General features: G+C 44.2%; 1 protein-coding gene across 1 annotated transcript in view; it reads right to left on the bottom strand.

The window, feature by feature from the left end:
* LOC135520280 (protein PTHB1-like) overlaps positions 1 to 12,659 on the bottom strand; it is a 206,580-nt gene that overhangs the window by 189,739 nt on the left and 4,182 nt on the right. Inside the window, exons 4-5 of the mRNA XM_064945705.1 lie at positions 10,587 to 10,651; positions 5,740 to 5,853 (exon numbers count right to left, since the gene is read on the bottom strand). Coding sequence (XP_064801777.1) covers positions 5,740 to 5,853; positions 10,587 to 10,651 — 179 coding nt within the window. The remainder of the gene's footprint in view (positions 1 to 5,739; positions 5,854 to 10,586; positions 10,652 to 12,659) is intronic.

The following is a 12,659-nucleotide window of genomic DNA, read 5'->3' as shown; positions in this document are numbered from 1 at the left end:
CTCACGCTGTGCGTGGGTCTACGCCCGTACTAAAGATATCAAAAACCACTCTTCTAGAGCTATAAAATATTAGTCCAGTACTTCTAACCTTAGCAGAAACATACAGAGGAAACCAGCCTTACTAATAGCATTAATAGAACATGCTGTTACACAGGTTGAGCCCAAGGACAAAGCACAGTGACTGGCAGGAAAGAGCAGAGCAGTGCAGTGTCTTTGGGCCTGGGGTCTGGGTGGAGTTGGGCTGGAGTGTGGGCCAGGTGCTGCTTAGAATGGCCTACGCTGTTTTGTGTGTGAGGTCCGATTCTGACCCAAACCCAGCCCAGCCATTAGGGCTGTATTAGTACAACACTGCTTTTACAGCACCTACAGTCATGGTCAGGAACTATTGGGTGCTCACATTTAGAGAAAGCTCCTACACACACTCATTTCATATGAATATACTCAGATGACAAGTGTGTACGGTGGTGTGTAGGAGCTGATTCCACAGACTGTGCTGCTCCCTGCTGGTGGTGTGTGGTAGTGTAACCCTGGAGCAGGATCCTCTTGTCCTCTTATATATAGGAACATCATTGTAATCCACTCTCTCTCTACACTGACAGGAGAGGGACACGACTATTCTAAGAGTGTGTGAGAAAGAGAAGGAGAGAAATGGAAAGGGAGGAGGGATAGAGAGAAAAAAAAAGATGGTGCTGGAGGGTAGGGCTGCGGTCTTAACGGCTCTTAACCAAACCTGCTATTTTGTTCATTTTTTTTGCGTTGTTCGTAACTTGTTTTGTACATAATGTTGCTGCTACCGTCTCTTATAACCGAAAAGAGCTTCTGGACATCAGAACTGGGATTACACACCTCAAATTGGACAAAGAGTTCATCTTCAATGATTAGGAAGTGAGGGAAATACTACGGACAGCAGACCAGGCCCAGATCCCTGTGATTCGCTGGAAAAGGGAACGTAGGTTTCGTGGAAAGAGATCAGGATGCCTTATGAGGATCAGGCGAAGAGTGGCTAATCTGCCCATGCCTTCCGTTCTGCTACCTAACGTTAGCTAACGTTCAATCACTGGAAAATAAATGGGACGAACTGAAAGCACGTATATCCTACCAACGAGACATGAAAAACTGTAATATCTTATGTTTCAGAGTTGTGGCTGAACGACGACACTAAAAACATACAGATGGCGGGTTATACACTATCGGCAAGGCAGAACAACAGCCTCTGGTAAGACACGGGAAGGGGGCAAATGCATATATGTAAACAACAGCTGGTGCACGACACCTAAGGAAGTCTCAGGGTTTTGCTCGTCTGAGGTAGTGCATCTCATGATAAGCTGTAGACCAGACTATCTGCATTTTTTGTAGTGGTCTGCATACCACCACAGACTGAGGCAGGCAACAAAAACCGGACTCAATGAGCTGTATTCCGCCATAAGCAAACAGGAAAATGCTCATCCAGAGGCGGCGCTCTTAGTGGATGGGGACTTCAATGCAGGGAAACCCAAATCAGTTTTACCTCATTTCTATCAGCATGTTAAACGTGCAACCAGAGGGGAAAGAAAATCTAGACAACCTTTACACCACACACAGAGATGCATACAAAGCTCTCCCTCACCCTTCATTTGGCAAATGTGTCCATAATTGTATCCTCCCGATTCCTGCTTACAAGCAGAAACGAAAGCAGGAAGCACCAGTGACTTGGTCTATAAAAAAAAAAGTGGTCATATGAAGTAGATGCTAAATTACAGGACTGTTTTGCTAGCAGACTGGAATATATTCTGTGATTCTTCCGATGGCATTGAGAAGTACACCACATCAGTCACCAGCTTTATCAATAAGTGCATTGAAGACGTCGTCCCCACATACCCCAACCAGAAGCCATGGATTACAGGCAACAATCACACTGAGCTAAAGGGTAGAGCTGCCGCTTTCAAGGAGCGCAACTCTAACCTGGATGCTTATAAGAAATCCCTCTATGCCCTCCGACAAACCATCAAACAGGCAAAGCATCAATACAGGACTAAGATTGAATCGTACTACACCGGCTCCGACGCTCTTCAGATGTGGCAGGGCTTGCAAACTATTACAGACTACAAAGGGTAAGCACAGCTGAGAGCTGCCCAGTGACACTAGCCTACCAAATGAGCTAAATAACCTATATGCTCGTGTCGAGGCAAGTAACACTGAAGCATGCATGAGAGCATCAGCTGTTCCGGACGACTGTGATCACGCTCTCCGCAGCCGATGTGAGTAAGACCTTAAAAACACTCAACATTCACAAGGCCGCTGGGCCAGACGGATTACCAGGACGTGTACTCCGAGCATGCACTGACCAACTGGCAAGTGTCTTCACTGACATTTTCAACCACTCCCTGTCTGAGTCTGTAATACCGTCATGTTTTAAGCAGACCACCATAGTCCCTGTACCCAAGAACACTAAGGTAACCTGCCTAAATGACTACTGACCCGTAGCACTCATGTCTGTAGCCATGAAATGCTTTGAAAGGATTGTCATGGCTCACATCAACACTATTATCCCAGAAACCCTAGACCCTCTCCAATTTGCATATCGCACCAACAGATCCACAGATGATGGAATCTCTACTGCACTCCAAACTGTCCTTTCCTACCTGGACAAAAGGAACACCTACAGTTGAAGTCGGAAGTTTACATACACCTTAGCCAAATACATTTAAACTCAGTTTCTCACAATTCTTTACATTTAATCATTGTAAAAAGTCCCTGTCTTAGGTCAGTTAGGATCACCACTTTATTTTAAGAATGTGAAATGTCAGAATAATAGTAGAGAGAATTATTTATTTCAGATTTTATTCCAGATCACATTCCCAGTGGGTCAGAAGTTTACATATACTCAATTTGTATTTGGTAGCATTGCCTCTAAATTGTTTAACTTGGGTCAAACGTTTCAGGTAGCCTTCCACAAGCTTCCCACAATAAGTTGGGTGAATTCTGGCACATTCCTCCTGACAGAGCTGGTGTAACCGAGTCAGTTTTGTAGGCCTCCTTGCTCGAACATGCTTTTCAGTTCTGCCCACAGATTTTCTATGGGATTGAGGTCAGGGCTTTGTGATGGCCACTCCAATACCTTGACTTTGTTGTGCTTAAGCCATATCTTTGGAAGTATGCTTGGTGTCATTGTCCATTTGGAAGACCCATTTGCAGCCAAGCTTTAACTTCTTGACTGATGTTTTGAGATGTTGCTTTAATATATCCACATAATTGTCCTCCCTCATGATGCCATCTATATTGTGAAGTACACCAGCCCCTCCTGCAGCAAAGCACCCCCACAACATGATGCTGCCACCCCCGTGCTTCACGGTTGGGATGGTGTTCTTCGACTTGCAAGCCTCCCCCTTTTCCTCCAAACATAATGATGGCCATTATGGTCAAACAGTTCTATTTTTGTTTCATCAGACCAGAGGACATTTCTCCAAAAAGTACGATGTTTGTCCCCATGTGCAGTTGCACACCGTAGTCTGGCTTTTTTATGTCAGTTTTGAAGCAGTGGCTTCTTCTTTGCTGAGCGGCCATTCAGGTTGTGTCGATATAGGACTCGTTTTACTGTGGATATAGATACTTTTGTACCTGTTTCCTTCAGCATCTTCACAAGGTCCTTTGCTGTTTTTCTAGGATTGATGTGCACTTTTCACACCAAAGTACATTCATCTCTAGGAGACAGAACGCATCTACTTCCTGAGTGGTATGACGGCTGTGTGGTCTCATGGTGTTTACACTTGCGTACTATTGTTTGTACAGATGAATGTGGTACCTTCAGGCGTTTGGAAATTGCTCCCAAGGATTAACCAGACTTGCGGAGGTCTACAATTTTTTTTCTGAAGTCTTGGCTGATTACTTTTGATTTTCCCATGCTGTCAAGCAAAGAGGCACTGAGTTTGAAGGTAGGCCTTGAAATACATCCACCTCCAATTGACTCAAATTATGTCAATTAGCCTATCAGAATCTTCTAAAGCCATGACATCATTTTCTGGAATTTTCCATGCTGTTTAAAGGCACAATCAACTTAGTTTATGTAAACTTCTGACCCACTGGAATTGTGATACAGTGAATTATAAGTGAAATTATCTGTCTATAAACGATTGTTGGAAAAATTACTTGTGTCATGCACAAAGTAGATGTCCTAACCGACTTCCAAAACTATAGTTTGTTAACAAGAAACTTGTGTAGTGGTTTAAAAACTAGTTTTAATGACTCCAACCTAAGTGTATGTAACCTTCCGACTTCATCTGTACGTGAGAATGCTATTCATTGACAACAGCTCAGCATTCAACACTATGGTGCCCTCAAAGCTCATCACTAAGCTAAGGACCTTGGGACTAAACACCTCCCTCTCCAGGATTCAGTTGCACTTCCTGACGGGCTGCCCACAGGTGGTAAGTGTAGGTAACAACACATCCACCACGCCCCTCAGGGGTGTGTGCTCAGTCCCCTCCTGTACTCCCTGTTCACTCATGACTGCGCAGCCAAGCACGACCTCAACAACATCATGCCGATGACAACAGTGGAAGGCCTGATTGCCGACAACGACAAGACAGCCTATAGGGAGGAGGTCAGAGAACTGGCTGTGTGGTGCCAGGACAACAACCTCTCCATCAACGTGATCAAGACAAAGGAGATTGTGGACTACAGGAAAAAGAGGACCGAGCACGCCTCCATTCTCATCGACAGGGCTATAGTGGAGCAGGTTGAGAGTTTCAAGTTCCTAGGTGTCCACCTCACCAATAAACTAACATGGTCCAAGCATACCAAGACAGTCGGGAAGAGGGCACGACAAAACCTATTCCCCCTCAGGAGACCAAAAAGATTTGGCATGGGTCCTCAGATCCTCAAAAGGTTTTACAGCTGCACCATCGAGAGCATCCTGACTGTTTGCATCACTGCCAGGTATGGCAACTGCATTGATTTGATCTAATAGAGAAAGGATGTGAGAGAGAGAGCGCAACAGAGTGAGGAAGTGAATGGCAGAGTGTGTGTGTGCGTGAACCTGGCATGAATGAAGAGTCCATAAAGCTCCAGAAGTATATGAAACAAAGGAAGGTGAAGAAGAGTTCAGGGGTTAATAAGGAATGTTAGAATGCCAGAGGAGAGAGAGGGAGAGAGGATGGGGGGAAGAAATCATCCCTCAAGGGAAATATATGTATTTGGAAAAAAGGAGGGGAAAGCTCTCTACTCCGCAGCATCCAAGAAAAGTAATGACTCCCATCCTAAACATCTCCTCTATAACAGTAACCAACACAGCTCCAAGTCTCCTCACACACACGTGCATGCGCACACACAAACCAGTATTTAACTAAAGCCCTTTTAGATAAGGGAAGGCCAATAATAGAACAAGGGATATATTGTTGAGGTATGTGTGTGTGTGTGTGTGTGTGTGTGTGTGTGTTCCAGGGAGCACATGTTTGAATAAGTGTGCTCTCCCATTAATGAATTGCCTGTTGTCTCGTCTGGAGCTTGGTCCAGATTTCAGCAGTGTGTTCATGGCAGGCTAAAAGAGAGCTTCTGTGGTTCACCTGACACAACCATTAAAAAAGGACACACACAACTGAACTTACTGCACATACAAATTTACCCACACGGGTAAATATACCCCCAAAATAAATAAATGTACCCCCAAAAATGGAAAAGGTGTGCGTGTGGTTAGTGACTACACTGTCAATCTGTTACATGTGAAGTGTTTGAGCTGCTCATGGGGGTGCTGTGATGTGTTACCTGTGACCCCTCCGAAGGTTCCATAGGTCATGTTGCAGGCGGTCCTCTGGAGGTTGTGCTCATAGACCCGCTTGAGCTGGTACTGAACCCCATGCTCCACATTACCAGCAGTACCTACGGTAGAGACAGACAGTAGAGGGAGAGAGACAGACCCTCCATATTAATATTTATTGTCACATATCATTACTATGTCCTCTGGTTAAATCTGCAGAGAGAGAACTAGAAGAACGGGAGCAAACTGACATAGGATCAAAATCCAATCAAATCTTATTTGTCACATGCTTCATAAACAACAGGTGTAGACTAACATTGAAATGCTTACTCACGGGCCCTTCCCAACAAAGCAGAGGAAAATATAGAAGAAAAAAAATAACACAATGAGTAAAGATAATTTGGCTATATACAGTAGACAGAATACCAGTACTGAGACGATGTGCAAAGGTACGAGTTATTTGAGGTAGATATGTACATATAGGTCAGAGAAGGCAACACAATAAATAATAAACAGTAGCAGCAGCATATGTGATGAGTCAAAATAGTTAGTTCAAAGAGGGTCATGCAGATAGTTAAACAAATAGCTACACAGACTATTTAGTAGTGTTATGGCTTGGGGGGGGTTCGAAGCTGTTCAGGGTCCTGTTGGTTCCAGACTTGCATCGGTACCGTTTGCAGTGTGGTAGGTAGCAGAGAAAACAAAAAGCTTGGCCCCAGTGATGTACTGTTACGTACACACTAACTACCCTTACGGTCGGATGCCAAGCAGTTGCCATACCAAACGGTGATGCAGCCGGTCAAGATGGTCTCACTGGTGTAGCTATAGAACTGAGGATGATTTTTCTTTCATCACATTCCCAGTTGGTCAGAAGTTTACATACACTCAATTAGTATTTGGTATCACTGCCTTTAAAATTGTTTAACTTGGGTCAAACGTTTCAGGTAGCCTAGAACTTATGAGGATCTGAGGGCCCGTGCAAAATCTTTTCAGCCTCCTGATGGGAAGAGGCGTTGTCATGCCTTCTTCACGACTGTGTTGGTGTGTCTGAACCATGTTAATTCCCGTGGACACCGAGGAAATGAATGCTCTCGACACGCTCCACTACAGTCCCATCAATGTGGAAATGGGCGTGCTCAGCCATCTGTGTCCGGTAGTCCAATATCAGCTCCTTTGTCTTACTGACGTTGAGGGAGAGGTTGTTGTCCTGGCAGGTCACTGACCTCTCTATAGGTGGTCTCATCTCCATCGGTGATCAGGCCTTCCACCGTCGTGTCGGTGGGGTTGGAGTTGTGCGTGGCCATGCAGTTGTGGGTGAATGGAAGTACAGGAGGGGACTAAGCACGCACCCCTGAAGGGCCCTATGTTAAGGGTAAGCGTGGCGGATGTGTTGTTGCCTACCCTCACCACCTGGGGGCAGCAAATCAGGAAGTCCAGGATCCAGTTGCAGAGGGAGGTGTTCAGTCCCAGGGTCCTGAGCTAAGTGATGAGCTTGCAGGGCACTATGGTGTTGAACACTGAGCTGTAGTCAATGAACAGCATTCTCACATTGGTGTTCCTGTTGTCCAGGTGGGAGAGGGCAGTGTGGAGTGCAGTAGAGATTGCGTCATCTGTTGGGGCGGTATGCGAATTGGGGTGGGTCCACGGTGTCTGGGAGGATGGTATTAATGTGAGCCATGACCTTTCCAAGCGTTTCATGGTTACAGTTGTGATTGCTACAGGGTCATAGCCATTTAGACAGATTACCTTGGCATTCTTGGGCACAGGGACTATGGTGGTCTGCTTGAAACATGTAGGTATTACACACTGGGTCAGGGAAAGGTTGAAAATGACAGTGAAAGACACCTGCCATGTTCTGAGTAAGCGTCCTGGTGATCCGTCTGATCCCGCAGCCTTATTTGTATTTTTTTATACTTTGTTTATTGAATTTTCAATACGAGCATTTAGAAAATAATTGCACTTGTAAGTTATTTGGTAGTAGTATAAAACAACACAAAGACAACAATGCAGCAAAACAGAGAGATAGACATAAAATATAAAACAAAAACATAAGGAAACATATATATTTTTTTGATACAGTTGTTATGGGTCAACTAGTACAGATAATACCGTCCTTAACATCCGAGATGTCGTGTATACACATACCTGGCCTCTTACATCACCAATATATAAATATATATCACTCAAACTGCAGGGAAATGTATTAATAAGACTTTTACTTTTTTCCAACTTTATGCAATTCAAAACAGATTTAATCCTAAGAGCATGAGAAGGGGCTGCAGAGGATTTCCATCGAAGTAAAATGAATTGTCTCGCTAACAAAGTGACAAAGGCAATTACATCCTTATTCATTTTGGTCAATTGTATTGTGGGTAAGGAAACCCCAAATCGTGCAATAAAAGGGTCTGGCTCAATCTGTGTGCCGCTTAATTCTGAGAGAGTGTGTTAAAGATGTCTTTCCAGAAACCAACAAGAGATGGGCAACACCAAAACATGTGTACATGATTAGCAGGAGACTGATGACATCGTACACAATTAGGTTTCACATCCTTGTAAATTTTGGATAATCTTGCTTTGGTCCAGTGGGCCCTATGAATGAGTTTGCATTGAATGAGGCCGTGTCGAGCGGAAATAGAAGAGCTATGTACCCTTTTGAGTGCACCATCCCATAGTTCATCAGATATTTCCTCACCCAGTTCCTCCTCCCATGAGGATTTAATATTGTTTAATGAGATGACTTGTAGTGAGCAAATTTGACTACAGATTATTGACACGGTGCCTTTCAGAGTAGGAAGTGGGACAAGAAATGTGTCAAACTGGGTTTCACCAGGAAAAATCCCTTCCCTCACACCCTCCCTTGCGGAAGCATCTCCCCAACTGAGATACAAGCAAAACCCTAAATACAAAAAGTTTAGAGCAAAGCATGATAACTCTTACTCTGCTACCTGAGATGTGTGACCATTTAACTGGTAAGACAAACATACATAGATTGGTCCCCAACAGAGTATGAGGAAAACTAACCACGGTTAAGAGAGGTTTAACAGTAAAACAGACAGATTTTGGCATTAGAGGCAGCAACCTGGGTTGTACATTTTTTTTAAATGTAAAAAGAGAATGACATTCGATGTCGATGAACCCAGCAAAATTGGCTTCGCTAGCAAACCATTCGGCCTGCTAACTAGCCTGTTAACCAACCATTTGTTCCACACAATGCGGTACAACAGCCGCTTTCACGTTCTTGTTGATGAAATCTGCAGCTAAAGCGGGGTCCTCGAATCTGTGCGTGTCCGGTAAAGTCAGTCTCAGAACCGCAGGATAGATGAGGCCGAACTTCAGGCCTTGGCAGGCGCGTAGCTGGCGTTTCACAGCTCCCAAGCTAGCCTGCTTCTTAGCCACAGCTGTGGTGTAGTCCGCAAATATCGAGACTCTTTTACCCTTATAGAGGAGAGGGGATGCTTCTCCCGATCTCCTCAGTATGTCACTGCGGACGTGAAAGAAATGCACCTTGATGACAAATGGTCGCGGGGGTTCACCATCCCGGGGTCGGCTACACAGAGTGCAGTGGGCCCAGTCTAGCAGTGGCTTCTCCTCCGGATCGAGCAGCTCCTGAAGCAGCTGGGCCATGAACTCCGTGGATCTTGGGCCAACCACTCCCTCCGGTATTCCCAGTAGACGAATGTTGTTCTTCCACATTCTACTTTCCATATCTTTGCATCTATTGTCAAGGTATGCCTTAGCTATCAATGAGCCAACATTAGCCTCTAGCTCGCTAATGCGAGTGCTGTGGGTTCTATAGCACCTCGTTCCAAATCCGATAAGGCCACTCCGTGTGCTTCAGGCTTATTCTGTATACTCTCGATAGATTTTTTAAGCTTGTCTTTGACCATTGATATCTCTAACCTGAGATTGGTAGAGAGAGAGTCAATTTTGCCAAAAATATCAGTGTTGAGGCTGCCTATCAGGGATTGTAGCATCTCCACAGTCAGTGTTTCTGTGGGGCCGGCATTAGCAGCATCCGGTGGCGGGGGTGAATCAGGAGAGGGCGCGGGCTTGCTGCTGCCTGCTCTTGCAGACTCCATTTTTTGGCCGGGTAGATGACATTACAAACTTACATTTCTCAAACCTGATCTGAATTGTTTATGGGTCTCTTCAGACACCTGGCCAAACAGAAATATACAATTTTGCGAGGTTAAATATATACATTTGGTCACTAACTCAGGAGCGATAGGGAAACGTGTTCTACATTCTTGGCTTCCAACAGCGCCCCCATCCCGCGGCCTGATGAATGGTAACATGTTTAACAGTCCTACTCACATCACCTACAGAGTGCCAGATCACACAGATGTCCGGAACTGCTGCTGATCTTATGCATGGTTCAGTGTTGCTTGCCTGGAAGCAAGCATAGAAGGCATTTAGCTTGTCTGGTAGGCTCGTGCCACTGGGCAGTTCGTGGCTGGGTTTCCCTTTGTAATCCGTGATAGTTTGCAAGCCCTGCCACATCCGACGAGCGTCACAGCCGTCGTAGTAGGATTCGATCTAAGTCCTGTATTGATGCATTGCTTGTTTGATGGCTCGTCAGAGGTCATAGCGGGATTTTTTGTGTCCGATTAGTGTCCCGCTCCTTGAAAGCGGCAGCCCTGGCCTTTAGCTCAGTGTGGATGTTGCCTGTAATCCATTACTTTTGGTTGGGATATGTACAGTACAAAAAGTCACTGTGGGGACAACGTGCTAAATGTGCTAAACTACTTAATGTTATCAGATGAATCCCGGGAACATATTCTAGTCTGTAGTAGTCCACTAAATCAATGTGGTGTGGCATGCATATTACAGCCAATGTTTAAATGTTTGGTATTACCTGAGATGGAGTACACAGACAGTTTTCTGGGGTGCAGCACAGCCAGATGAAGCAGATCTGAACACCTGCAGAGAACATCAATCAATCACTGCGAAGAACAGACGCCCAAAATTGCCAATGAAAACATAAGGACAATACTGACATAAGAGTAGATCAGTATAGATATAATTAAGTACAGTTGAAGTCGGAAGTTTACATACAGCCAAATACATTTAAACGTAGTTTTTCACAATTCCTGACATTTAATCCTAGCTAAAATTCCCCGTCTTAAGTCAGTTAGGATCACCACTTTATTTTAATGTCTGAGTAATAGTAGAGAGAATGATTTATTTCAGATTTTATTTCTTTCATCACATTCCCAGTTGATCAGAAACTTACTCAATAAGTATTTGGTAGCATTGCCTTTAAAATTGCTTAACTTTGGTCAAACGTTTCAGGTAGCCTTCTACAAGCTTATGCTTGTGCGTATGCTTGTGGTCATTGTCCATTTGGAAGACCCATTTGCAACCAAGCTTTAACTTCTTGACTGATGTCTTGAGATGTTGCTTTAATATATCCACATAATTGTCCTCCCTCATGATGCCATCTATTTTGTGAAGTACACCAGACCGTCCTGCAGTAAAGCACCACCACAACATGATGCTGCCATCCCAGTGCTTCACGGTTGGGATGGTGTTTTTTGACTTGCAAGCCTCACCATTTGTCCTCCAAACATAAACATGGTCATTATGGCCAAACGGTTCTATTTTTGTTTCATCAGACCAGAGGACATTTCTCCAAAAAGTCAATCTTTGTCCCCCATGTGCACGTTTCGCACCAAAGTACGTTCATCTCTAGGAGACAGAACGCGTCTCTTTTCTAAGCGGTATGATGGCTACATGGTCCCATGGTGTTTATACTTGCGTACTATTGTTTGTACAGATGAATGTGGTACCTTCAGCCAATCACCATTAGGAGCAATTTCCAAACGCCTGATTACTTTTAATTTTCCCATGATGTCAAGCAAAGAGGCACTGAGTTTGAAGGTAGGCCTTGAAATACATCCACAGGTACACCTCCAATTGACTCAAATGATGTCAATTAGCCTATCAGAAGCTTCTAAAGCCATGACATAATTTTCTGGAATTTTCAAGGTGTTTAAGGGCACAGTCAACGTAGCGTATGTAAACCTCTGACCCACTGGAATTGTGATACAGTGAATTAATCTGTCTGTAAACAATTGTTGGAAAATAATACTCGTGTCATGTACAAAGTAGATGTCCTAACCGACTTGCCAAAACTATAGTTTGTTAACAAGAAATTTGTGGAGCGGTTGAAAAACGAGTTGACTCCAACCTAAGTGTCTAAACTTCCAACTTCAACTGTATATCCTAATGGAAAAGGTTATGATTGGGGGTAATCAACTCTGGCCCAAAATGTGTATTCTGGGGGCAACTGCTACTTCAAGCAGAAGTTGTGAACAGATAAGTATAATATAATATACATAGGAAAAAGTGACAAATCTGTTTGATGTAAATCTATGGTTTAAACATGTGTTCTACAGCTTTGCGGAGGAACATGTCTGTCGTCAACCCTGATGTAATGTTTACGGAGGAAAACCAACTAAAAATGAAGCCAGGTGATTTCTTCTTTACTCAAAACCACAGTGCCCACTGTCAATGAGAAAATATTTCACCATCTCCCGCCCCACTGCTCTAGAGACAAAATTTACAATGTGTTTCTCTGTTTAGGGAACACTCAATGGTCATTAAAAATGCTAACCGAAACCAGCTTCCCCAAAACATACACTAACATAAAATGCAAACAAACAGATGAAAGAATCCTTTGACTCATACATCCCTTTTGTGGGAAAAACGTTTGGAAAAACGCCTGGCTTTTCCTGGAAGCCTGTCTCTCCAGGCGGTCCCTGTGCACCCAGGAATGGACCACCTTTATGACATATCCCAACATTCCCATCTTCCCTTACCATTCTATTCCTCCTATCCCTCTCTTTCTCCTCTTACTTGAACACTTTTGGCCTTGGGGAGAGCAGAGGGGGCAATGGCGGTTTCAGTCTAGCGGTTGACATTTTTT

The sequence above is a fragment of the Oncorhynchus masou genome, chromosome 29, assembly GCF_036934945.1.
Source record: "Oncorhynchus masou masou isolate Uvic2021 chromosome 29, UVic_Omas_1.1, whole genome shotgun sequence".
In the NCBI taxonomy this organism is placed as follows: Eukaryota; Metazoa; Chordata; class Actinopteri; order Salmoniformes; family Salmonidae; genus Oncorhynchus; species Oncorhynchus masou.
The sequence above is the reverse complement of the archived record's forward strand: the minus strand, read 5'-3'. Positions and strand labels throughout refer to the sequence as shown.